Source organism: Peromyscus eremicus, chromosome 9 (genome assembly GCF_949786415.1).
Source record: "Peromyscus eremicus chromosome 9, PerEre_H2_v1, whole genome shotgun sequence".
Classification (NCBI taxonomy): Eukaryota; Metazoa; Chordata; class Mammalia; order Rodentia; family Cricetidae; genus Peromyscus; species Peromyscus eremicus.
The window spans coordinates 57,084,442-57,111,284 of record NC_081425.1 but is presented as its reverse complement, the minus strand read 5'-3'; the positions used below and the strand labels follow the sequence as shown (position 1 = coordinate 57,111,284).

The 26,843-nt window shown below is 49.7% G+C and overlaps 2 protein-coding genes across 14 annotated transcripts in view; one reads left to right on the top strand and one right to left on the bottom strand.

Annotated features, from left to right (window-relative positions):
• The window catches only part of Kif13b (kinesin family member 13B), a 94,760-nt gene extending 90,765 nt beyond the window's left edge, over positions 1 to 3,995 (top strand). Inside the window, exon 37 of the mRNA XM_059273479.1 lies at positions 2,377 to 3,995. Coding sequence (XP_059129462.1) covers positions 2,377 to 2,642 — 266 coding nt within the window. The 3' untranslated portion in view covers positions 2,643 to 3,995. The remainder of the gene's footprint in view (positions 1 to 2,376) is intronic.
• Positions 3,996 to 8,407: 4,412 nt separating this feature from the next.
• Hmbox1 (homeobox containing 1) overlaps positions 8,408 to 26,843 on the bottom strand; it is a 136,457-nt gene continuing 118,021 nt past the window's right edge. For 2 of the 13 annotated variants that reach the window (XM_059273466.1, XM_059273467.1), the window contains exons 7-10: positions 24,331 to 24,413; positions 23,020 to 23,115; positions 21,871 to 21,965; positions 18,419 to 19,879 (exon numbers count right to left, since the gene is read on the bottom strand). In XM_059273466.1, the coding sequence (XP_059129449.1) occupies positions 19,742 to 19,879; positions 21,871 to 21,965; positions 23,020 to 23,115; positions 24,331 to 24,413 (412 nt within the window). In that variant the 3' untranslated portion in view covers positions 18,419 to 19,741. The other 11 variants (XM_059273478.1, XR_009381217.1, XM_059273472.1 and 8 more) reach the window with 11 other exon arrangements.

Below are 26,843 nucleotides of genomic sequence, written 5' to 3'. Positions count from 1 at the left end.
TGTGTAGCCTCGCCAGTGCCTGGGACTACAGTCGGTTGCCACCACACACGGTGTGCTTTGTAAATTTGTAGCAGCAGCATCACCACCTCAGGCTGCATTCAGTGCTCTTGAGACTCCAGGGCCCTGGGCCGTGAGGGTGGAGGCTTGAGGTGAGGAGAGATGGTATTGTTGCAGGCTCCTGAGTCTCAGGTCAGAAAGCAGGGAGGCCCTAGAGAACCACTGCGCAGGGTTCTCCCCAGACATTTGCCTTTGCTGCTTTATCCTGTAGGACTAGGCTCCTGGGGGCCCAGCACTCTGGCCTCTCAGGCTCTTTCAGCCCTGGTTGCAGGCGTTTTATTGGGTGCTCATTTCCAACCTGGGCCACGCGGAGCATACGGTTCGGTGGTTTTGAGTGTACTTACTGAGCTGCCCGCCGTCACTGGACTCCATTGTTACACACTTGCCACTTCACAGGGGCGTCTCATGGCCACTGACAGCTGTGCCCTGCCCAGCCCTGGGCTACAGTTCAGCTGCTTTGCGCCCCCAAGTTTATGGAGGACACTCAGCCAGAGCTAGCAGCTTGTTGCCAGGGTGGACTCCAGCCTTTAGGAGGGCGCCCTCAGAGCCCAGCACTAGGCCCCCATGTCTCTCAGTCAGCCTGGGACCTCACAGGCTCATTCATCCCTGGCTACAGGCACAGGCCAAAATGGCACCCTTGTCCTGAGCCGAGTGCTTCCTGTGAAGTCACTATCTTTAAAAATAATCTGACAGGGTGCCTTGATTGGAAGTGGTTCAAGATGTTAGCTGCAGCACAGGCTGGAAAAACATTTCAGATTTGCTTTTCGCAAAGTGCAAAGGGAGATTCAGGAAGAATTCTGTGTCTGCAGTTGAACTCAAGAATTGAAGAATTAGCAAGTAATTTAATTCAGCAGCAGGAACGAAGCACGTGCTTCTGTTCACATCGCTGTGCTGGGTTCAAATACATTCTGGTGGGCCACGCCCCCCACTTGACTTCTAGTTGTGCGGGGGAGAAAATGCTAAGTGAATCAACACGTTTTGATAGTTGTAAGTGCTGTGAAGGGAACGTGCTGAGGGTCAGCAATACCACAGCAACATGCAGCAGAGAAACAAAGGATTCCGGAAGCAGAGCCGGGAGAGCGGCTGCCACCGTGGTCAGGCAGGACAGCATGGCAGTGCTCCTGAGTGTGGCCCAGCTTGCTCTTTGGTGGCCAGCGGGAAGACGGGCCGTGAGGCCGGAGGGGCACTGGTGTCTGCACCCAAGGGCTTATGGGAGTTAGTGCACTTTGGTCAGGGCTTGCAAAGATCACCCCTTGTGGAACACACACGGGAGTGATGGGAACAGGAAGTTCACTTGAGAGGTGGCAGCTGTGTGGGCTGGAGAGGATTGTGGTTAAGGTTGTGGGAGGTGTGGGGAACAGTGGTCAGGCTCGGAGCGGCTGCAGCCAAGAACCGATGGTTGGAGGGGGGACCATTAGGGAGGAGTGTCAAGGTGACAGATAGTGTGTGGCATCCGAACAGGTCATGAAGGACAGGTCTCTGAGTTGGAAAGGTGGGAGAGCTACATGCCAGGGAAGGCTCACTCTCAAGTGATTCGGAGACACAGAAATGCTAGGTGCCCTGAGGGCCACGCTGGGGGAAAGTCATCCCTGCGCTGAGCTGTGGTGTGCTTACAGCTGGGCCTTGGTTTGCTGACACCTGATGATGTGGAGCTGGGGGGAGAGGGAGCCAGTTAAGAGAGTTGTGGCAGTGACCAAAACAGCTACGTGTCAGGATGTTGGAGAAGTAGAGAGGCAGAGCAACCGCTGTGGCCCTGGCTTACTTCCCAGAGACGAGCGGGAGGGTGGATGCTAAAAGATGGCCTGGTCACCATGGCCTCCAGGTGGTTCTTCCCGTCTGCTCCATCTCCCTATAACATCCCCTGTTCGCCTGTCAGAGGAAATTGTCGACACCCCAGTGTGGCATCTGCTAGCCTACTCGGTGGCATCTGCTGACACACTCTTCGGCGGGCGGCGGTTTTGCTAGCTTCCTCCTGGGTGAACCCGGTCACCTGCCCTGGGCTCACATTTGCATTCTCATGAAGGGACTGGTGCCCTGGAGGAGCAAGAGCCAGCTCTGCCTTGATGGCCTCCCGGCTCCTCGGCCGGTCTTTGTGCAAGGCTTCTTCTACTTGAGACCACAGGGCGAAGGGGTTGTCTGTCCTGGTGACCACTGTTTGCCGTCTTGAGCTGCAGGCTCACCGGTTCACCAGGACCCTGTTGAACCGTGGCAGTGACTGGGTTGGGTGGTGGCCCTGAGGTGGCAGTGTGATGGGCATGGTGAGGACGGTGACTGCGTGCCGCACAGGCTCCTCCATGACGCTTCCTCCTTTCCCTGCAGGAAAGAATGATGGCTCCATTGGCGGGAAGCAGTATTTCAGATGCAACCCTGGCTATGGGCTGCTGGTGAGGCCAAGCCGGGTCCGCAGGGCTGCAGGCCCTGGGCGCAGGCGCAGTGCAGGGCTCCAGCCTCAGGGAGCCCCAGAGGCCCGCAGGAGTGCTACCATCTCGGGCTCTGCCACCAACCTGGCCTCACTGACAGCTGCATTGGCCAAGGGCGACCGGAGCCACAAGAACCCCGAGAACCGGAAGTCCTGGGCCAGCTGAACTGCACCTCCTCTGGTGGACACTGATGGGAAGGGAAAGAGCTGGCAGCTCCCTGGAGGACACCCCTCCCATGGGAGCAGGGCCATGAATGCTTTTTGCACGATGCAGGGATGGTGGACAGCCTGGTCTCCGTCCTCCCTGGGAACCTGGAAGCTGCATTTCTTCCTCTACTTGAAGAAGGCAGGGGCCCCTCAGCTGTGCTCCTCCGGTTGGGGGTGGAAGGTTCTGGGAGCCCAGAGACTTGTGGGATGGTAGCTGGGTAGCAGGGCTGGAGTCAGGCCAGCTCCTCCCTGCCTGCCTGAAATGAGGGCGTCCCAGCCAGGTTTGTTGGGCTTCCCTTTTCCTTATTCTGCTGACTTTACTAATGTCTTAGTTTGTGTCTTGCCCTTCACACACAGGAATTCATTCTCCTGCCCGGGGACCAGCACCCACACCATCCTCTGTGCGCCGGCCGGGTGCTTCCTCAGTCCCCCAACCATGTCCCATCCTTCTGTGGGGCACACAGGGCTTCTGGGGGACATCTCTGCAGGTGTCCAATCTTTACAGCAGAAAGTCTTTTCTGTTGGCTGTTCATTTCCTAACAGGATGCTTGACCTCTATTTATTTAATTTATTCTTTTCAAAACTGAAATGACTCGTGAACCACAACTGCTGTCTGTCAGAGGGTGTTCGCCTAGGGCCTGCCTTGCACTGGCCTCTGGCTACCTGGAGCTGCAGCCTCTTGGTGGCTGCTGGAGGTGGCCAGCAAATGAAGCCACCCTTGTGTTGCTTGTCTGCAGATGCATTGTGACCTTATTGTCACTGGGGTGAAGGCAGACCCTGGGGTTGGACACAGCTCAGGCCATCAACACCTCGTTTGGATCTGCCATGTTTCAGGGAACAACTGGGTAGTGTTTGACTCCATGATAATTCCTAAACCCTGACTACACCTGGGCCAGCAGCTGGGCAGCTAGGCAGTGAGGAGACAACTGTCCTCATTTTCCTTCCTCGGATATGTGCTGCCGCCATGGTCTATCCCAAGGCATTACCGACCACCTCTTTGCTGGGATGTGTGTGGCCTCTGAGTCTGTGTAGGGGGCTGAGCGGGCAGGTCAAAGCCACCCAGTCTCTGTTGTCCCAGGCCCTGCCCTATGTCAGAATTTACACCAGGTATTCTTGGCAGCTTGTTGTAAGTTTTGACTCTCAGAATCTTTGATTTTTCAACAAGGTTTCTTTGTCTAACAGTCCTGGCTGTCCTGGAACTCACTTTGTAGAACAGGCTGGCCTCAAATTCACAGAGATCTGCCTGCCCCTGTGACCCTTAAGAACCACACCCAGAAAGCTTTTGTTGAGGAATTGGTTCAGTGAGGATTTAAGCCTCTTAAGGAAGTAGCAGCAGGCTCCCAGGCTCCTGCCAGGTCCTCAGCCTCCCCTGACCCTGTGGCCTCAGTCTGGACAGTCTGTGTTGTCTGATTAGCCCAGTATAAACTTCACTACATCTGCTTGCCCACACCTTGACCAGGGGCTGGCTTAGAGCCAGAAGGGTGGATGGTCTCCCTGGCAGAGGTGCAGACTCTGCCTTGTGCCTGCACAGAAGCCCCAGCCGAGGAGTTGAGTGGTGTTCTGTTCTTGTCAGCAGGGTCTGGGCTGGCAGAGGTTCTACCAAGAGAGACCTGCCTCCATCCCCTTCTGGAACAGTACAGATGTCTGGAGTTGCCAGCCAGAGGCGGGCACCAGCCCTCGCTCCCTCGGCTGACATTTGGGGAATACCCTCTAGGTGTGTGTTGCTGAGTTAGCACTGCAGCACACCAGTGGTCTGAAATCTTGTTAGCTGGAGCTCTCCAGAGCAGTGCAAATCCTGGGTGATGTAGCTTGGCCAGCTGTTGTCTGCTGGTTCTGGGACCACCTTCTCTCCTTCCTCTTGGCTCCTTGGACCTGAGGTTCCCCCAGCCCTTCTCACCCCCAGGCTGCCGTAGAGTTCCCCCTGCCTCCAAAAAGTACCATTTCCACCGAGCCCTGCAGGACACCCTTCAGGTGAAGCGCTCCAGCTTCACAGGCAACTGGCCAGAGCACCTGGTCCAGGGCAGCTCCGCCACGGTCTCCAGTGGGGCCCAGCTTTGGAGCTGTTTTGTAAGGGCAGTCTGTCTTTACAGAAGGCTCTGTCATTCTTGTACCTCGGTGCTCAGGATGGATGGGATTTAATGGAAGTGAAGTTTGGGGGCTCATGCTGGCAAGTTTATCTGCATGGGTGTTTCTTATGAGCCGTCCCTATGGCTGAGGGGACCCTGTGTGTCTGCTGAGGGCAGGGAGGTGACCTCAGGAAAGCTGGCACTTCAGGCCGGGTCTGAAGAGGTGGATCTTAAGTCCTTGCAGGCCTGCAGGCCTTACTGCACCTGGGTTGCACTGTGACCCACATGTCCCCTGCGGACTGAAGAGTAAGCTTTGCTCTTCCTGGGCTGCTACACTAGATGAGGCCAGACATGGCCAGCTGCAGCCTCTGTCCATTACTTACTGCTCTTGGAGCAGACTAACACTACTTGCAGCTGGAAGTGATGAGATATATAGGGTCATGGTCGCTAACATATCAGGTAGTGGGAGGCAGGTAGTGGGTGTGTAGTTGGGTCCCAGGTCTAAGGGGCAGAGAGCCGTTGTTTCTGGGCTGTGTTTAATGATGTGGTCCTTGAGGAGTTCAGAGGTATAGACGATGTTTCCACGTCGGTGGTCTTCCCCACCACCTCATGCCTTAGTGGTTCCCTGTGGGAAGCAGGTGAGTGGCTCAGGTAGCATTGACCTACCTGCCCAAGCTGCCTGTGCTGTGTGTTGCCCATGGAGGGTAATGTAGAGCTTCTTGTGCCTCAAGGCCCAGGTCACCTCAGGTCAGTGACTATAGGGCCATCTCTAGTGCCTTCCCTGGGGCCAGTGTCTAGCCTGTGCTTCCAGCCCCAGACACTACCCAAAGCATCTTTTTCTTAAAGTCTGTGGTGCCTTCCTGTCAGGCTGTGGACACTCATGGTTTTGGGAGAGTTGGGACAGTATGGGTGTGTGGATCATGTAAATATGAGCTCACATGAAGTGATGTTGATTCCAGGATTACAGTGATCTGGTACATATTAAATGGGAATTACAAATCCAAAGACCCTGTAATGAATAGTAAAGATGATGATCTATGTTGTACGATGAACCAAACTACTGTAAGTTTGTACCATAAATGCCTTTCCATGAAGTGACCAACAGCTTCTAAATAAAGCCAGATGGTTTCTTGCTTATATCCGAGATCTGTCCTAACTGTTCTTCCCTACCCTTACTTTGGACTTGAGCTTACTATGCTATCCCTTGGTGGTGGTCCTAGAGCTTTTCAAGATGAACAGAAGTTCAGAGAGAGCAGTAAGTCCCAGGGCACAAATTTCTGTGGCCCACAGGTTTGGACCAGAGACCCTGGGAGGCCCCCTTGGCATCTTGGCCTGTCTCCAATTCCTCACTCACATCAGCCCCTTATAGAAGCCAGGCAGCAACAGGAACTCCTGGGCTCTTAGACTCAAAAGAAACTGGGGCTTCAGGGCCAGCTAAGAACACATAGCAGTGTGTATGTGTGGGTCCCCCGCTTTCAGGCAGGGCTTTCACCATCTGCTCCAGCCTGTGAGATAGGCCCCACTATGGACTCAACTAGAGAGCACAAAGCCTTTCTACTGCTGCAGAAATAGACGTGCCCTGTGGGCTGTGGAACCTGGCTTTGGCCTGCCTTACCAGGAAGCCTGCCCTTCCTGGTTTGTGTTAGGGAAGTGACCAGGCCTCCTTTGCTTCCTCTGGAACCCCACTCCAAGCCACCCTGCCACAGCAAAGTACCATTTTCAGGCTTCAGGACTTGCTCCTGGTTTTCTCCCTGCACCTAGGCATCATTCTGCCCATGTCCCATCAATAGAATAGCCTGGGAATGCAGCGTCAAGGCCACATGGAGGCCTGGGGAAGGTGCCATCAGCCATAGGCAGCTTCTGTCTCCACAGGACTTGTTTGTATTCCCAAGTGCAGCAGAGTTATTCTCAGAGGTAAGCTCTGGCAAGCAGCGACAGAAATGTGGCAGCTAGGGGCAGCCCCATGAGAGATGAGGCAGGATTCTGAATGGAACTGATCCAGCACAGGGTGTTGGGGGGTGGGATGGATACATCATCTTTTCTAGGCTGCTGTTACCAGGCAGCCCCAGGAGATGTCTAGTCCATACCAAGCCCTGGCATGGGCCCTAGCGGGTGTCACACTTGGCTCCCTCTTGGCTTACCAAGTTACTCAAGGAACGTGCGCACTGATCCTGAGCCTGGAGTGTAGCCTGCACCGTCTCTTGGATGCAGAGAGGAGGGGGTACCCCAGGGAGATGCTTAGCCATGTAGTGCATGTGCCCAGGCTGATGAGACTTGGGCATAGGTTGAAATAGGAGTTTGGGGCCAAACACTGCAGCCCCATGAGGTAGGGATAGGCCTGTTTTTTCTAGTCTGTGTCCTGATTGCCTGAGCCGTGCCCGTTAGACTCCAGATGGCAGCTTCAGAGTCTGCAGCCCCTCTGTATGCCCTACCATGAAGGGAGAACGGTTGATCTCAGTCTTTGTGGGAGAGGGAAGGCTGAGACCTGGTCCCCGCTCTGCTCTCCCCTGAAAACCAGAACACAGATAACAAAGCTGCTGCTTTCTATTTCTGCTGCTCCAGATACAGCTTCTGGAGCTGGCTCCTTTAAGAGGTCCAGGGTAGGGCTGGCTGCAACAGGAAATGAAGAGAGATCAAAAAGGGATAGCACCTTAAGCTTGGCTGTGATCCTTGGGGTGGAGCCTTACTGGGTGCCCCTCCCCAAACATAGGCACACAATGGGAATGCAGGCAGTCTAAGCTCCTACTGGGCCACTGTGGTTGGGGCTTGGGGGTTCCTAAAAGATCCCTTAGGGTGACATGGGGCACAGGGTCAGAAGGGGCAGGGCTGCTCCTGCTTGGGCCTTGGTGCTATGATCTCTCAGCTCCCCAGTCCCTTTGGAAAGCCTGAAAGGCAATGGGGGCATGGCACGTGTCTGGAATGCGAGAGGCCTCATGTTTGAGCCCCAGGACTGGAAAACAAAGCCAAGACCCTGAAAATGCACGAGGGAGGTGCACAGAACAGACACCTGTACCCACTTCAGCCAACCAGGCACACTGTCCCCTCCCCCTCCCCCATTAAAGTTTTGGATCCAAAGAAATCCCAGACAGCCTTTGCTCAGTTATACATTTTATTCTCTAATAGGTACAATACTAAAATAAACACAAATTAAAAAAAAGTTTTATTAAAACAAAACTGTACAAAAAAGCAGTATACTACATTTTAATTACAGAACAGTCTACTGTCCAAAAGGCACTAATCCAGAATAGGAGATACAATGAACCAGGACTCATCGGAACTATTTAATCAATACAGTAGAGCACTTGTTTCTTTGACCATTTACATCCAGAAACAAGAGCTTCTTGCTACAGTCATCACACATGGTTATAATCCGAGTCCTACTGGGAAGGTGCAGTATCACTTCCTAGAGCAGGCTCCACAGGGGCCCAGGAGGGGGCTGGGAGCATGTGGGCAGAGGTGGGCACCCAAGCTTGTCTTGGCTCTGGCGGGTTGGTTCTGGCCATTACTGGCAGCCACTCTAACCCCTCTCCTGTTTAGCACCAGCAAAGTGGGTTCTGAGATGCTGCAGGTCGAGGACAGGAGGTCTGGTGATAGCTCCGAGGGGAGGCATCTGGTAACCCTGTCTGAAAAGGCAGCAGCTACCTGGAGGGGGGGGAGGGTATGGCCCAGTGACAGCCAGCAGAGCCGCCTGGGCGGCGACAGACGTTCCCCTTGCTCCCTGGGTCTTGAGTATCCAGTGATCCTGTCTGGGAAGTCGGTTTCTAGGAGGGGAGTCTGCTTCCCAGAGACAAGTCAGAAAGCCATGCCTGGTCTCAGGGTGCAAGCCACCCTGAGGGGCACGGTGGGAGGTAAGCCCTGCTCCCCTCTGCTGGGTGGCCAAGACACCTCTCTGAGCCCAGCTTTATCATCACAGACTGGCCTAAGGAAGAAGGATACTGCAGCTTTCCAAACAGTGTTACACAGAAGACGAAGACAGGCATCTGATGTTAACAAAAATAAGTAACAAAGAAGTGGGATTAACCGAATCTCTTCTCACAGCGCCCTATACTACACCCTCCTTCTGCTTAGCAGAAAAATTGTACGTACACAAAAATACAAATACACAATTTGTAGAACAGTCTGGTTTTAATATATTTATATATATTTATATTTATACGAGTGGCAGGTTAGTTCATTATATAGAGCTTTTTGCACTTTTGGCTCATATGCAACAAGGCTTATAAATTCAGCTTTAGCTTTCATTCAGATTTTATAGCTTTTGAACAATTTTTTCACATTTAAAGCAGCATCCAATTTGCACTAGGAGTCTGTGGTGATTACGGGAAAGATGGGGTCAGGAGGTTATGGGGATGGGACGGGATACATTCCAGTGTGTGTGGCATGTAAGGAGGATTCCATGTGGACAGAGCTTGCCATGATGACCCCTTGAGGTAGACTGGACACCTGACGGCAGACGCAGACACAGGTGTGACACCCTCAGGGATACATGGCACACAAGATGGGGACAGAGACCAGAGGAGACACCAAAGGGAAACACAGAGACTAAGACACACAACGGCCGAGGCCAGGAGGGCGCTCTGCCCCCGCCCCCACTCATCTGGCAGGATCCTACACAGCCATCACGATGAATACCTGCAGGCAACCTCAAGACGTCTGGTCCCTGGTGTCCGGTCAAACACGTGAGCCTGCTTTCCACTTCCCAGCTGGCCGTGCCAGCTTGTCCCCAGCCCAGTGAACTACACAAGCTGTGCTCAACAGGAGTGGCTCTCACTCCTTAGCATTCGGCTCTAGAATGTTCAAGTCCAGTCAGAGCCCGGAACCCTGGCCCTCTTGATGCTCTGACTCGGCTGTCCCCCCAATCACGCATCTGGCTGACATTCCTCAGTTACACCGGGCCTGACAGGTGCTCGGTAGACCATGAGTGCACCATCTAGAGGAGGGGAACAGCACTCCTCAGGGGCTGCTCCCCCACAGCCTTCCCTTCTCTAGGTGAGGCAGCTCACTGGTGAGGTCGTCCAGGCCTGTTCCATGCGAATGCCCAGTGTTTGCACTACTCCATAGTCGGAACAAAAGAAATCCTGGGTTAGTCATGAAAATAAGGTGCCTGTCTATGGATTGTTCCTTTCCCACTCATCTGTCCTATAGCCCACGTAAATAAAGGCCTGGATCTAGTTCAGACTTAAATTATTCTCAAAACAAAACAACTCCTTTTTAAAAATGCACACTGGATCTTTCTACAACTCCACTGATGATGACCCTTGGTTCCTGGCTCCCTGGTATCTGGGCTGTAGATGTGGCAAGGGCTCCAGTACTCATGGTGGCAAAGGGGCACAGGTTTATCAGCTATGACCCCTGCCTGCCAGGCCTCTTAGAGCTGGAAGTGTTCTCCGGGTGCTGAGAGACAGAATTCTGCTCAGAGGCCGTCTCTGTCCTGCTTCACTCAGTAGCCACTGAGCTATTAGCTAAGCAGACTCCTTAAAACTCCCTATGATCCAAGACCACAGTCACATCAACAGAAGGGACACAGCGAACAGTGACAAAGCCAGCCCTCTCCCCTTACTTGCCCTTGTGACCATTCTGCCTGCAGAATGGCAGGGGCACTGGGTGGGTGGGGGCGCATGGTGGGAAGGACAGGGCACAGGCCAACTCTTGGGCAGGTCCCAGAGGTTTGTAACTTGCTTAGGCACTTAAAACATAAATGAGAATTTGATCCTGAAGGTACTGCAGACTCAACGTAACCATGGCCATGGAGGGGAGGTTGAGCCCATGACCTCAGAGAAGCCTGTAGGCTCTTCCAGGGAGGCAACTGCCACACTCTCTAGGGCACCGACCTTCCAGCAGAGTGTGTCCTACCGGGCAGCCAGTGAAGTTATGTGGTGGCTCAGGGGCCAGTTTGGCCGCTGTGGTCCCTGATCTGCACCTGATGAGCTGCAGGCTACCCTGACACACTGTTCAGGGTCCTTGTGAGAACCACTAAGAGAAGAAGGGAGCTTTCATAGTGGTGTTGTGGTAGAACCAAAGAGCAGGAAGGAGAAAGCTTGCCAGGATGGCCAGTGCTTGGAAAGAAAAAGGCTCTAACCACCCCCCAAGAACTTTGGTTTTCTTCTGGTGCCCATTTTCTGAGATGCGTGATGAGGTCCCCACAGATTTCAGTACAGTCAACGTAGGCATCAAGGCAAATGATAAAGGGATTGCTTTCCGAAAGCAGCCATGCGCACTCACCTCCACTCAGCACACACAACTCACACAGGCACCTCCCCGCCTGCAGACAGGGCCCAGGAAGCATCTGTACAATGGCTGCTGTTTGTGTTCATACAACTCTAATGCCATCTGGTTTCTAATGTCACATCCTCAGCAAGCCATGGAGTGGACAGACAGCCTCACAGGTTAGTTCCAGTAAAGTAAAATGGGAGAGGTTTCTGGGCTCAGGAAGGTACAAAACAAGACTGGGGAGAGATTCGACCTGGAAGTGCTGGGAAGCTAAATCCTGGAGGAGCAACGAACCTTCAAACACAAGTCCCGGGACCTGCCTGTCTCGAGCCCTGGGTAGGCGACAGGCACTGACCCTATTCCACAATTTCCATGGCACCTTTGGCCACCAACAGAGATGCAAAATCTTGATCATACCAAAATGAAAGGCACACATACTCTTTCTCTCCAACTCAAGGTGTTTGGGGGTAGAATGAGGACAATGTTAAGACCCCACTGGCCAGCTAGTCTAACAAGGTGTCAGCAGCCCCAAGAGGCGGCCTGCTGGGTCCTTCAACTTTGTTCCTCAGTGCTTTTCATTCTCTTGGGCTGTAAGGCTACCCATGATGTGACAGGAGATCAGAAGAGGACAGTGACCCAGCCAACTCCTGGAGAACCTAATTTTGTGAGAGAGTTAGAAAGGAAGGTGGGGAGGGCCCAGCAGGTCATCAGTGTCCGACCAACAGTCACTTAGCTTCCACAGGACCCGGAGGCAGCTTGCTCTGTTCCTGGATTCTGGATATTAAGAAGTTCTTATTCTAGGCCTAAATTTGGGTGTCTTCAGGTATCTACATATGGGCTGGTCAGTGTTGAGGGGCCAAGGCCACAGCAGGGTGGCACTAATACCAGAATAATACCAGGACACCAGAACCTTGGATTCCACAATGCCCCCACCTTCCTTTCTGACTCTGGTAGAGGGATGGCGGGCAGGGTTCACCAAACCCTTGGGAACTCCAGCACGAGGCCTCAAAGTCCCAGGAGTTAAGTGCCTCAAGAACTGAAAAGAACAAGCTTGTGGCGGTCACTGCCGGGTGGGGAGGGCTGGGGTCTAGCACCCCACAGCCGAGGCAGTGCTTGAAAATTCAGCTGCAGAGAAGACGACAGGGCAAGTGCCGGTGGCCCTGGGGTGACCCAGTGCTGCCGGAGAAGAGCAAGCAGGTTGGCAGTGACCTCAGCAGAACGAGATGACACATTCCCCAAATGCCACTATCTTCCGACTCTTACAATAATCATTTCTGGGATTAGTTTAAAAAAGAAAAAGAAGAAGAAAAAGCTATTCAGAGGCAAATACTACCTACACTGTCCTTGATGACGAAGCCAGTTTTGTGTTTTGAGGTGGGGGTTTCTGTGGGAATACAGGAATATTTACCCTGGATAGGGTGTTTTTAATCAGAATGGCCCCCTGGCGCACCCAGGCAGACCACATTGGGGCTTCTTGTTGAACGTCAATCCGGTCTGTCCAAATGCTCACAGGTAATTATAGCGTTCTGCTGCTGTGCAGTACGTATCACACAAATCACAAAATTCGCTCAACTAGTGACTTCTCAGAATCGAATCAGAAGGCAGCGAACCTGAAACTGCCGGAGACTGCTACTGCTCAGCAGCTGCAAAGTGAGAGAGGGTTAAAAAATCCAGTCCTCAGCAAGGACCACACCTCTGACCTGCCGGCAGGGAAAGGGACCACAAGGTGACTTTGACAGAAGCGGCAGCCCTGGCCACCCTTCTAGGACCACCGTTCTGTGTGCACGTCATCGAAGGTATGTGGGAGGGATCACACCGGAGCATCTCCAGGAACAGAATCTTCTCCTCACCTCTGTGCGTCTGTGTGCTGAGGGAAGAGGGCTCTCTAGACCCTTCTAGGCAAGTACTCGACCCCAGCCATTCCACATGACAAAGCTAAAACCAGCATCTTGGTTGAGTAGTGTTCTGGGTGAGAGGGGGCACATTCTGTAGAAAGGGCGAAGACACACATGGCTACTAACCACACCCGCAGTATCCAGCCTGAGAAAGGACAGGGCTCATGGACTCCAGCTAACCTCACCTGAGTCGTGAGCCTCACGGGCAGGAGAGCTTAGAAAAGGCCACTTAGCACTGGTAGCTGCTGGCATTCCTGTGGACCCTTCTGATCCTCTAATTGAATCAAGGCTCCTGCAAAGGATGACTAGAAAGAAAAAAAAAAAGGCCAGACTAAGCATCAACTGGAGGACTAGCCAGTGTCTACAGCTCCTAGTCCTGAGGACGCCGCAGGCTATGAGGATTACATGCTGCCTGCCTGAAGGCACAGGTGCACAAAGAAAAACAAGGGGGTAGGGCGGGGTGGGGGGGGGGGTGAACATGGCTTCCGAAGAGCCAAGAACCCAGTACTGACAGCAGAATAGCACGAGGAGGCATGCAATAGCAGAACAAGCCCGCTATGCGCAGGTCGGGGTATGCAGACACAGCTTCCCGCTCCTGAGGAATGCCCGAGTCCACACATTCCGGTGTGAGGTCAACTTGTACCTGTTCTTGTCATCTGTTCTGGAAATAATCAAGTTCCCAAGGAAGAGTCTAAAAGTCCTGGAAGCCCCGCAAAGCAGCAGGTGTCCCCAGGGGAGGTGTTCCAGCCTCCAGTGAGAGGATGGGGACAGGGGGGCTCTGCCAGAGGCTGCCTAGTTTCTGCCCCAAGTAGCATAGGTTGAAACTGGACAGAGGTTTCAGAGAATTTACAAGTTAGCTGCAGGCAAGAAGCAATCCATTCTGGACCTGAACTGCTTCCCTATCCTTTCTCACTTGGGTGGGACATGAATCCTATGTCATTATTTGGTTTACTGAACTGCTGTTCCAAATGTTCTTGGGAGCATTAGTGCTCAAAGGGAACAAGGATGGGTGCCCTGCTATTCTCCACCACATAAAGGACAGAAATCCTCTTAATTATGACCATGCCAATCTACATCCTGCTAAAACAGCTAATTACATGTCAGGAGGACACTCAGTCATTCGGAACAATTGCCATTATACTTTTATATATTCATTCTATGCCACCCCCCTCAATTACCATGGTTACAATTTGAAAAAAGATTCAGCAAACCTTCATTTGATCACAGTACACCATCATGAGTTTGCGAGTTAATTATGGCTGTATGGAGCCAGTCTTATTTAAAGAGAGAAGATGGACATGGAGTCAGGGGAGCTGGCCTCTTGGGTGTTCTAAGTGGGGCACCAAGTTCCTCAACAACAGTGCTTAGAGCTGTACAGCCTGAACACTGGAGACAGAAAGGGCTTCTCAGCCAAGGATGGCAGCAAAGTTCCCGTGCTACCCAGCAAGGGCTAGAGGTAAAGGGTGGGATGAGCGCCAGAGGGGACTCCACCAGAGGAAGGCAGCTCCTCACCTGAATAGAACCAACTAGATTCAGTTCTGACTGGATGGCAAGAGTGACAAAGCAGCTTGGGGGCATCTGGAATCCCAAGGCAAACACCTTGGTGACGAGATGACAGGAACAGATGAACCTTCCCTCAGTCTCAGCCTCTCTTGGTTAAAGAAGAAAACCAGTGCTGTGGAGGTCTAGGTGGCTCTGGCTGCTGGCTGATTTTTTCCTGATTTGTTTTCTTACCCCACCCTCAAGACAGTGTAATGAAGTAGCTACAGAAACCTTTCAGTCTTCAAACTTCCAGCTTCTCACAGTCCACAGATAGGCACAAGGCTTCATTTCTGAGCACCTGCCAGTCCTGTATGCTGGCATGAGGTGCAGTGTGTGTCTCCTCTTCAGTTTAGAAACAGATGGCACACACTGGGTAAGAGAGGAGCTTTTAAAACCAGAACACGGGTCTGATGACGTGACGGTTCCCTAAGCCTTCCCTACTGCCTTGGGAGGTCAGTTCTCTAGCGCAATAAGGAAATCACTCTTCTCAAGTGATGGTCATCTCTGAAATGGAGGGTGTGTGATGAAGGAGACTATGCAGTACAGGGCCCTGTTCTGAGCACATGCTACCTTGACAGCCTTAGAAAGCGGCTGGCCATCCATGGCTGCCTCCTTGGAAAGTCTCACTGTTGTCTGGGTGCTCACTGTTACAGTCATAACGCACGCTACGGAGACAGTGGTAAAGGGTCTTCAGAGCTATAGCTCAGTTTGCTAAATTCAGTATGGATGACAACTAGTGGCCCAATCCTGAGTAAGCATGCTGGCACACACACACACACACACACACACACACACACACACACACACACGAATGCTGTGCGTGTGTAATTCCTGCCCCTGCCCCATTGCATCCCCACCCAACTCCCACTCAAACATACGCACAGCATTACTGGTCGATGTGCCCAACCTTCACTTGGGAAATCTTAAAAACTAAGTTTGGCTCAGTAAAGCTGAAAGTGGATTTGGCTGGTCTCGGGGCAGCCTCAATGAATACAGTAGTGAAAGAGAGCTGATAATCATAGCAACAGATGATACCACAGAGATGGCCAGAGACTGACGCCCTGCAGGAGGCAGAGAGCCACTGAGCCCAAGACCACCAACCACAAGAAAAGTTATTGCCTAAGAACCTGGTGAGGCTCACGGGAAAAATCCAGCCTGTTCTCTGGCTTTAACAGCAGATCTGAGTTGAATGGGAATGTTGTCTTTAATTCCAGCACTCAGGAGGCAGAGGCAGGTAGATCTCTGAGTTCAAGGCCAGCCTGGTCTACAGAGTGAGTTCCAGGACAGCCAGGGCTACACAGAAAAACCCTGTCTTGAAAAATATAAACAAACGATTGGGGTGAAGGTTGAAGCTCCTTCTAACCAAATCCTTTTTGGGGCCAGGGAGAATAAGGACTTGAAGGGAACACTTTTAGAACAGGCTAGAGAAGTCACTGTGGAAAGGGGATTAGTCTCAGTGTGCAGACAAAGGTAACAGGCTTGGCAGATGGAGTTCTGGCTACCCAAAACAGGAAGGAGGGTCCAAATGCAGACTAAATGCTACCCATTAAGCTTGTGGTCAGAAGAGAGAAAACGTCCCGTGAAGTCAGCTCAAGACAGAGATGCAGTGCTGAAATACAAAGTGGAAGGGGGCCATTCAGAGATGGAAGCTCGAGTGCTGGGAGCATCCTGATGGACTAGGGTCTGCTATCGCTAGTGCCTGACGACTGGTATTCAAGGAGACTTCCTAAAGGGAGAGAGCTGAGACGACTGTACCAAAACTCTCTGTGTGCTAACCCTATGAGGTAAAAATAAATCCAGGTATCTGCTCCTGAAAATATAGGTGTAGCTGAATGATAAACCTCCCAGGAACCAGAGCTCTGGAGTGGAGGACAGCAGTCCAAACAGGCTTCTAACTCACTCATATCTTTGTAAGATCACCTGCCGGGCTGGAGTGAAAGGAACCCAGGGCCTTCGGCCTCCCCATCCCAGGCCCCTCCTCCTGCAGCCTGCCTCATATGGTATTTGACACAAACTTGGCTGCTGTGAACTCAGTGTGTCCTGGGTTCTGAGGGCACTGCGGAGTCACACACATGAAAGCACTGTATTGCCCTTCCTGGCCATCCTCTGCTGCTGGCTGCGACTGTCTTCAGCTAGGCAGGGATATCTTAAGATGGGCCTTTGTTAACAGGTCGTACGTAAGGTACTAGAAGGTGGGAAGTTACCTTCCTGTCCGGCAACAGTAACTCCAAGTACTTGAACACTCACTCACAGCACACACACACTATGGTGGCTGTGCCCCTCCCTCGCCCCTTTCAGCACCTTCGTTGGTCAGGAAGGCACAACTCCTGAAAGAGATCTAGGGCCACCAGAGGTACTGGAGATGACAGCAGAGACAGGCATGCAAGGATAACACAGGACGAGTCTAGCCCAGCTCTCTTCCTCTCAGCATGGGGAGCTGAAGTTTCTGATTTCATACCATACCTACAAGCTGGAAAAGCTCAAGGAAAGATCTGCCGTCCACAGGAAGGAGAACGAGTGTGCAGCTCTGTGGCTATCCCAAGAGCTCCGGGACCTGGACACAAAAGGAGAATCTGACCTGGTGACCCCCAGAAAACTACCTAATGGTAGATTTGAACCTCGATCCCAAAGAAGCAAATTCGTACTGTGGGTCAGATAGCACAGCTTCCTTGTAAGGCTCTGAGTCTGTGGGCATGCGGCAGCTTCTCCAGCAGGACTAGCGAGGCCCTCTAGCTAGCTCAGCAGAGCCGGCCTCCGGCAACTAAGTACTTCTGGTGCCACCACACTGCCACAGAGCTGGCACTGCCTGCACCAGCCAGGGCTTGGTAGCCTCTGCTGCATTTCTCTCTCAAAGGTCTTAGGACAACAGAACATTTTGCTTTTCTGATGCAGTCAGGGTTCCCTTAGAAACTGAGCTGTCTTAGCAGCCGGAGTCTGTTCCTTTAAAAAGGCAAGCAAGAACAAATACAAGAGAACGGTGCCAGAAAGAAGCTGTCAATCATAATCACCTCACGGTCAATCATGGATGTGGCTTGTCAGAAAAATATGGTTCCCCAACCCCGTTCTTTCTGATCCAACTGAGAATAAGCAGACAAAACTCGACCAAGGAGGAAAGACACAATAGGTATATTTCTTCTTAGTAAACAAAAGGAAAGAAAGACAATACAATCTCCTAAGTGAAAAAAAAAAACCAAAAAATCAAATAAACCATGGAAGATTCTAAGTAGGTGTGGGGGTTCCTGAGAATAAGAAATGCTACTCTTAAATTTGTGGGTTCAAGTACTACAGTAAGAGAAGATGGCTCCATTTTACTTCAGTTTTTGGAGCTGGAAAGAATGTACATTTCCCCCTGAAATCCATGGACAGGAGCAGGACCAGGCTCTACCTAGAGCTCTTCAAAGTCACAGACGTAGGTGGGGTAGCATCCTCAGGGCCCTCAAAGACGACTCCTCACATTCGAGTAACCAAGACTTATTCCTAAAGGGATAATGCAGTCTGAGTGTGCCCCAGTAAGACCAGCTACATGCTGTGGATACCGAGTATCCGGCCAGCCAGAAGGGAAGAATGAGGGTCGGTGTGCTCTCCTCTTTCAACAGCTTTGAAGTTCAACACATTTGCTGAGGAAGGAGGAGGTAAGGAGATGGTACCTACTTTCTATCTTAGAAATTGGTTCAGGTAATGGACAAGAAGACGGAAGCCGTGCTTAATGGCCCACTCCACACTGCCCTCCAAACAAGGCTTCATCAGACACACGAAGGAGAGATGGGATGAGGCAGAAACACTTAGCCTCTCTCAGACACACACTGTGCCAACACACTGACGGCTGCTTCTTCTTACCCACAGTGACAGTGTGCCATTTAATCAGGTTGCCAGGATCATTTTCATACAAGGCCAGCAGATGTAATTTTCTTTGATGCATGAATAGTTCATCATTTTGCTACTAGATGACAAGGTGATCACAGGGTGACTTTATAACGCAAGTTCACTGTTTGGTATTTTGAGTTCTCAAAATGAAAAAAAGATTTATCAAATATAAATATCTTTAAAAAGTAACAAAAGTGCTACATATGTGATCAAGGAAAAAAATTCCATTAGTTACTGCCGCTTAAAGTAGATTAAACTACAAATATTACCACATCCATTATCAATATGGCTTCCAATTATTAAATAAATTGCCTGTAGCGATATAGCTTTCACACCTCCACAAGGACAGAGTCAAGGGAACAAAGCAGACACATCCTGCTATGTCCCCCACACTCACGATACAAGTGGTGGATGTCCCCTGCTTTTTCTGCCCCTGGCTAGCAAGGATCTGCATCTGTGACAGTCCCCGACAGAGTCCTAGCAACTCTGGGCAGGCTTCAGGTGATGGGTACAATGCCTGCTCTTTCACTCACTTGTGATCTCAGCTCTATCCTTAGAGACTCTTTGGGCAGCAGGGAAGGGGCACCCACAGGAGGCAAAGCAACTCCATGGTATCTCCAGCACTTTCCCAGGCAGGCGCTGGAACCGTGTGTGGAATGTATAGAGGCTCTGAGGACTGGGCTGAGCATCCAGCCCACATTCAGCTCATACTCTCCCCTACTGCTCTCAAGCTGGGGTTCTGCTTTTCAGAACTTGGTTTTTTTTTTTTTGTCGTTTTTGTTTTAGGATCGTGGTCCCAAAGGCAGAAGGCAGTATGTTATCTACTAAGTCACACAGCTCGTAAGAGGAAAGGATATCTGTGTTGGGCATGTTAACATTAACCAAGATCTGAGCTCGGGATTCCAATGACATTCTTAGCACAGCACCCAAAGAAGTATAGTCTAGCCACGCTGTGACTAGGAGGCACGGCTTATTGCAGCTGAATCAACCATCTCCGGCTGAGGCGGGGCTCTAGTGTTCCTTGCGCTCCGTGGATACTTCCCGGATGGTGTCTGTCGGTCCTGTGCCACTACCTCAGCTTGCATCCTGTCAGTCTTGGGGCAGGAACGGGGTACAGCCTAGTGGTACATGAATCTAAAGGTACCCAAGATTTTACACAGAGCCTAGTATTCGAGAACTGAGGGTTATCTAAATACCTGGAAGCACTTTCTTGGAATGCTAAGACGGAGCAGCGAGATTGTTTAGCCTCAGGGGCTGGGAGAGGACCGTTTGGTTGGTTGGTTATTACTTACTGGGATTTGAATACTGAGAGAGTATATGCAAAGGCTGAGGGCACCATGCCATCTTCACAGAACAAGACCCTAACGGCTACCTGACATACAAGAAACTGTAAGTTATACTGTAAGAACACATGTTAAGGACCGAGGAAAGTCTGCTAAGGTGCTACGTCTAAACTAAGTTAACTGTGTGATCCTCCCTCATCAGTCATCATCCAGGGCCTCTGTCTTGATCTCATTGGCTCCCTGCCGGGCCAATGCCAAGATAGTGTGGTTGACGGCTGCCATCTCCACAGCTAGTGAGATAGGGTCTTGGTGGTCACTATGGCTCGTGCTGTCATCCTAGACATGTAGAAATAAGAAAGGAGTGTTATTCGTTGGCCGGGAACAGTTCTCAAGCTTACAAGAAGGCATGCAGGGGTGCCGTGCAGGGGACAGAGCATCTGTGGAGGAAACTGCCCAGTGCATCTCATGGTGGAGTGAACTGTATTTAAGTAGACACTGAATGGACATGGGTCCAAAGACTTTCAATGTTTTTGTGACTCAACAAATAAAAAGGACAAAAATGATTTGTTTTGTTCTTTTTTTCACGGAGAATTTATTTATTCTACCAAAAAATTGCTAGTGGTGATCAAACCTGAAGTGATGAAAATAAACTAGGAATCTGGGTTCTTCTTTTGTCACAGATACAACAGTAATCACTGAGCCCAAGCTGGCGCACTCCTAAATCCACCAAGCTATTGAGTGGCTACTGGAATCCGTGGTGTGTCACTGCTGAGAACAGTAAAGAAAACTGAGAAGTCCAGGCACCTACACCTTACAAGTCAGGGAGGGGTCCTCAGTTACACAAGCCACAGTGCAGGATCCCATTTAGAGCTAAGTGAAACTCTCCACCCTCTGAGCTCCACATAATAAACAGGAAAGCTGCTGCAGGCTTAGTGGTACATGTCTGTAACCCCAGCACTCCCAGGCTGGGGCAGGAGACTGACTGCAAGTTCCAAAACCAAACCAAACCAAACCAAACCAAACCAAACCAAACCAAACCAAACCAAACCCGGACAACAGAGGAACGAAGCTGTGAAGGAAGCTGTCCTTACAGGGTGTGTGCTGGGCACTGAAGGTGCTATCAGAGAGAAGGGGCGTTTCTCACCTGTCACATCTTCAGGGGACTCTGTACCAAAGAGCTTTGGAAAGGGGAAGTCCCTTGGGGGAAAAAGCATAGGATGTGCTGCCCTCAGGGCATCTGCAAAAAAAGATGGAAATGATCCATCTATATGGGTCAGCTGAAAAATAACAGGAACGTTTCGGACAAGGAAGGAAAGAGCAATCTCCTGAGCCAAAGCTGGAGCTGTGCTTGGAGAACCAACTCTTGTGGGGAGATAATCTTCTGGGACACATGGGTGCTATTGTTTCACTCTGGCTTTTAGACATCAGCCTTTAGGATTTAAGAAGGAATCTGCAGAGAATCACATGCCAGTCTGGAGTACTGGGGTACACAGAGGTAATGAAACACAGAGAGAATGAAGAGCATGGCAGACTCAGGGACAAGGAAACCACTGAAAGAAAGAGCAAGGCTTCCTTGCCAGAGTCTAGGGAAGGGGCCGTGTGTTCTGTGAATTTCCCAAATGGAAATGAAACTTAGAGCCTATAGAAAATCTTAATGAAGTCTGTCAACATGTTTGTGGGTAGGGGGAACTTTCCCAACTGTAGTCATTGACTTATTCCATGCAGTGGCCACATTTAAATACACTTTCCCCAAGCAATGCAGAGCACACCAGGATGAGATGAGAAGACATGCAGGGATTGCATTTATGACAAGATGAGTGCGTCAATGTCCAGAGAGACTCTGGTTAACCATTCCTCTGGGCATGAGGGTTCCCACTGTAATGGGGCTGGAGTGGGCGGGGCCTTCTGTTGTGTCCCGCATGGTCCATATGTAGGCACCATCACCGCTGCCCGCGTGCCCCTAAGTGCTTCTCAAACACTGTGTGTGTGGTAAGTGGTTAACTTGCTTGTTTGGGTCAGATCCTCCTCTCTTCTTCTACCTTCTCTGCTTCTCTGCCTCCCTCTGAACTTCTTCCCTCCTCCTCCTCCCCATTGCGTGCTTGCCAAGTGTCCTGTTGTGTGACAATAACCCCATAGGGGTGGATAGAGATTACTCACAGATTTAACAGGACAACAGAATCTTACCACATGAAAATCTAACTAGACACATGAGCAGAGTGGAGGGACACTGACTGCTCCCCCCACCTCCCCATACGACCACACCCACGGACTTGAGTTGCCATATGGCCCACCACTCTGTAACCAGAAGCCTCAGCTCAGCCACCCACCTGCTCAGAGTAGTCGTTCCCATCCACGTCATCACTGTTGGAATGGCCTCCTGGACTCTGTACATCTATCCCATGACTCTCCAGGATTGCTGCTTCTTCGAAAAAAGCAAATAGATCCCTAAATTATCTGCTGCCTCATCACAGTGGCTGAACCATGACTTTTATGGTGAGGAAGTCAGAACATAGTTAATCTGTTTCTAATGAGCTGTAAATGGGAGAAATTCAACTCTGTGTAGCTCAGGGTAGAGGCCTGGCTTCCATACACATTAAAACTACCAACTTGGACTGTTGGGCACTTCACAAAACTTACTAATTCAACAGCTGTCCTGGTGGGGCTGTACAAAATAAATGAGAATTGGGATGACCAGTAAGAAGTGTATTCACAAATGAAATGCAGTTGTACTTCTTGTGGTGCTGGGTACCAAAGCCAGGTCTTTTCTGTCACTGTGCTACCCCAGTCCCTGAAATACAACTTCAGAAATTTAAATGAACCTTTTACTCCTACCTCGTCCACTCAAATCTCACTTTTACCAGCTTTGAATAGGACACCAATCCTGTATTTTTTTCTTTTTTTAGTTGAACGCACATTTTCACATGGTCTCCCATCCTCCAGCTTTATTAAGATCTGGTTGGCCAGTGGAAACTGTTTAGAGTATACAGCTCAGTGTGCAGCAATAAGTATACACTGTGAACTGACAAAATCCAACGTCAGATTCTAAAATGCCCTTTATTGCTGCTTTTGCTTCCTGTCTGCTGAATCTCTGGCATTCCAGCTACTGATCAGATGTTTCTCAGTGTCTAGGTCATAGTTGCAGCAGTAAGCAGGATGGGAGCATCATAATTCCTCTCTTAAGACCCCCATAGAAATCCTTAATATAAGCCACATGAGTAACCCATTGCTCAGGGGTTAATTCTACAATCTGGAACATTAAGAACAATCAGCTTTATAAATAACAAAGACGTTATTAAGATACAGATAAAATAGTGCAGGTAACACTGACCTTGGGATTAAAAAGGCAAAGAAGAGAAGCACTGGCGCTTCTCGTCAAACTTAAGTGGTACGATACTTGGACCTGCAGCTCATCAACTGGCCACTCTTATCCATTTCTAAACTTCTCATGAGAGAAGGCAGTCTCTCTGATACATTACCGATATTTGCTCTCCTCTTGATCTCCTTCCGTCTATTAGCGAACCAATTATAAACTTTCAGAGAGGTAACTCGTTCCAGGTCGGACAGCTTTTTGCCTGTGAATGCATGCAACAAAATTCAGATAATCTGTATCTTGGATCCAACCAAGACTGAACTGTTCTTAAGAAATATGTCTCTGCTAAAAGTTGCTTTTGATTCTATTTATTGCCAAAATAACAGATGGAGTGGATTCTTTTTTAGCATTGCTTAGTACTAAGAACCCACTAAAATTATTACTGCGTCAACAAACACATAAATGAATACACAGTTAGCCACAACTCAGGAAGACATACTCAATATTAAAAAAATCCACAAAATCCATTTACATAGTTTCCATTTAGTACCATGGAGGTGTCATTTAATTACCATCATTGAGAGGGATGTAATTCTTTATGGAAGTGTACAGATAAAATGACTTATATCTGGTTTCCTGGTATCTTAAGATATGTTGTAAGATAGGAGATACATGTTGCATTGAAGGCTAATGGCCATGTAACCATCCGCTATTGTGACTGTTCGGGGTCACACAGTACCACTCAGGTCAGATTTCAGATTTATTGTCTTCTTGGCCATCACAGTTAATTCTTATGGAGATCCCATGCTAACTTGTAAGCAGCCATTAGCACTGTCTCCTCCTCTCCTGTCCTCTTCTTTTCAGCCTTGAATCTGTATGTATTTTCCAGAGGGAGCAAATCCATGCACTGGGACTATAGACCTGTGCACTCAAGGTACAGACTCCTTCATCTGAGGGTGGAGCTGAGTGTATAGGGTAGATATCACTACAAGTTGGCACTCTAAATAAAGGAGATTAAACCCCCTCACTGTATAAAACTCTGATATTCACATAGTGTTTAAGCCATCAAAACAAGTGGCCAAAGAGAAACTAGCTGCTTGGGCCAAGTCTGAAGTACGTTGGGAATAAGATACATAGGCAGTACTAGAGTGTCTGTGGACCCCACGGGAGACTTCAACAGGGGACCACCACGTTCACTTAGCTAGGCAGAAGCCATCCAATGTGGGAAGCAGACGGAGTCTAACCCCTAAAAGCTGCCCCACAAAGGAATACAGATCTGTCATGAAGTGTCACGGCACCGGGGTGTGTGTGTGTGTGTGTGTGTGTGTGTGTGTGTGTGTGTGTGACTTCACTCGGGTCACATTAACATCACAAGCGTTATGTGGAGACCACTGGGCTGGGACCTGCATTAGGAGGGTGAGTGAGCAGACCACTGAACGTAACTGAGCGTTACTGCCCTCTGAGCCCACCTCCTCACCTGGCTTCTGTATGACTGCATTGCAGGCGTTGGCAATCTCTTCTCTCTTTGCTTCGTCTGGGTATTGATTCTCATTGAAGTAACTGTGGGGCAACAACAAAGACACAGTTTACTTTAAATGTGCTCATTAAATGTCTTCTTTAAGATGTAACTTGGTATAGTCCAGGATGTGCACAGGAACTTTCTGGCAGATAGAAACAGTCTCTAATGTGTTCAATATGGTAACCACTACCTATGTGCCCACTGCGCACCTGAAAGAAAGCCAATGTAAGGAATAGATTTACCTTTTACTTAATTGAAATTACTATATGTGACTAGTGGCTACATGCTGCTGTGCTTCATTAAAAGATTCCTCTAAGATAAAAGTTATTTTTTTAATGAATCCACCTGGTGATGATCACCTTAAGCTAGGCTTAGAAACGTAATATTATGCCTATTCTCACGAGTAGTTCTCAGACTTTATATAAATATTTAAAATTGTGGATGTGTGTATGACATGACCTTAGAAGAAATCAGGGGAAGCAAGAGGAATAATGGGTGGGGAAAGCTAAGAACAGGGAGGGGAGGGGGGTAAGGGTATGGTCAGTATACAATACATACATGCAGGGGAACACTACAAGTTATTTCGGTGTGCATGACTGACTGAAGTCATGGAGCCACAGAGCCACGTTACTAAAGCACTGGTATCAACACAGCTTTTCCTTTTTTGGTCATTTTTTTTAATAGCAGCAAAAACTGGAAATTAACCAATTATCCACGAACAAGGGATGACAGAACAAATTATGGGGTTTCTATATTTATACACAGCTATTTTAAAATAATTAGGAAGAAAATAAGTTAGCACTCTGTCCACTGACCTGAATGGATGTTTATAGCATATTCCTAAGTGAGAAAAATAATCTACAAAATAATGTACAAGCAAAAATGCTAAGAATAAGAAGATTCCTGTCTGCATGTGTGCCGGTTCACATGGGTACAAGAGGAGAATACACACCAGGCTGGGAATACTGAGCATTCACTGTTGAAGAAGGGGCTTAGTGGGATACTAACACGTTTCCTTTTTGTGTTTTAGGAAGTAGGTATTACCTTGGTCCAACAGTATTTAAAACACGAGGCTTGCTAATCCGTTGTTAGATTAAGCAGACTCATAAAATGTAGGTGGAAACAGAACACTATTATTAGTGCTACTTTTTCTAACATCGATGAACTTAAAGAAAAAGAGAACTTTCATGCCGTGAGCCTGGAAACTGACAATCAGGCAATGACCTTCTTGGATTCTAGTACCTACCTACCATTTCTTCAGGACTGTCCTTCTCCTAAAAATCAGCCAGTCAGCAATGGCAGAAAGACCAGTCATGGCCCAAATGCCTCAGAGGCCCCTCTCCTCCTAAGAGCCCCAACCCGACCCCTGCTGCCTTCTCCTCCCTCGAGGTCTCTATGGAAGGCACAACTCACTTCAGTCCAGGAAAAGCTGCTGCTGCCTCACTTCTTCATCTTCATTTCTAAAATCCAAGCCTCCCAACTGTATGCTCCCACTCTTGTCTTTGACCATATTCTACCTGCTGTTCCCCCTGGTGTAAGCATCTCCTTCTGCACGGTCCTTGGAGTGCTAGTGTTCATGCTAAGAGTCTTCCAAGCCACCATGCTCACAGCTGCTCCAGGTCCATGCTGTCTTGGCCTCTGTGTTTACTTGAACTAACTTTTGGTTAGGCCAGGGCAGCAGCCTAGTTTCACCTGGAGCAGACTTGGTAACTAGAACCAAACTTCAATGACAGCCAGGTGACCAGAAGGCATACTAACATCTGAAATGTCATCCAATTGATTCACTTACCCCAAATTCACCAAGTAGTTATGAATTACCTAATAAGTGCTTGGCACTGCGGGTAAAGAATTGGTTTCTGGCATCAAGGAGCTCACAATGTACTTGAGAGAGAGATATAAGTAAGTGTACTTGTGGTGAAAGGCTACAGGATTTGTGGACAGTTTGGTGTGCTCATGGTCATGGGAGAAGTCTGCAAAGATGTCACAGGGAAGTCCGAGCTAGGTCTTGAGGACGGGCACTGTCAAGGGGAGATGGCAGATGAGGCCATGAGAAGTCTGGGGCACCAAGAGGAGCACAGTGTGTTAAGATCATGGGCTTCGTAGGACAATGGGATGAGATCGGTGCTGTGCCTGTCACTTCTTCAGAGGGAGAGGGAACAAGCTTGCCATGCACTTGCTCTGTCCTCTAGGTATGAAGGGCTGTGAGAGGTTTTCATACAACAGAAATGTAATTCCACCCGTGCTTTACAGGAAGATAACACATCTTCAAACATACTGCTCTGAATTCTACCTCCATAACCTTAAATTCTGAATTCTCCAGTCAACTTCCTATGTACCTCTATCTCCTCAAACTTTATTCTTTATCTTCTCAGCAATCACTAATCTGTAATTGTTTCTCTTCCCCTAAGCAAAAAATAAATGTCTACTCCGTCTAGCCACATCCCTTACTTCTTGCCTGAATGACCGACAAG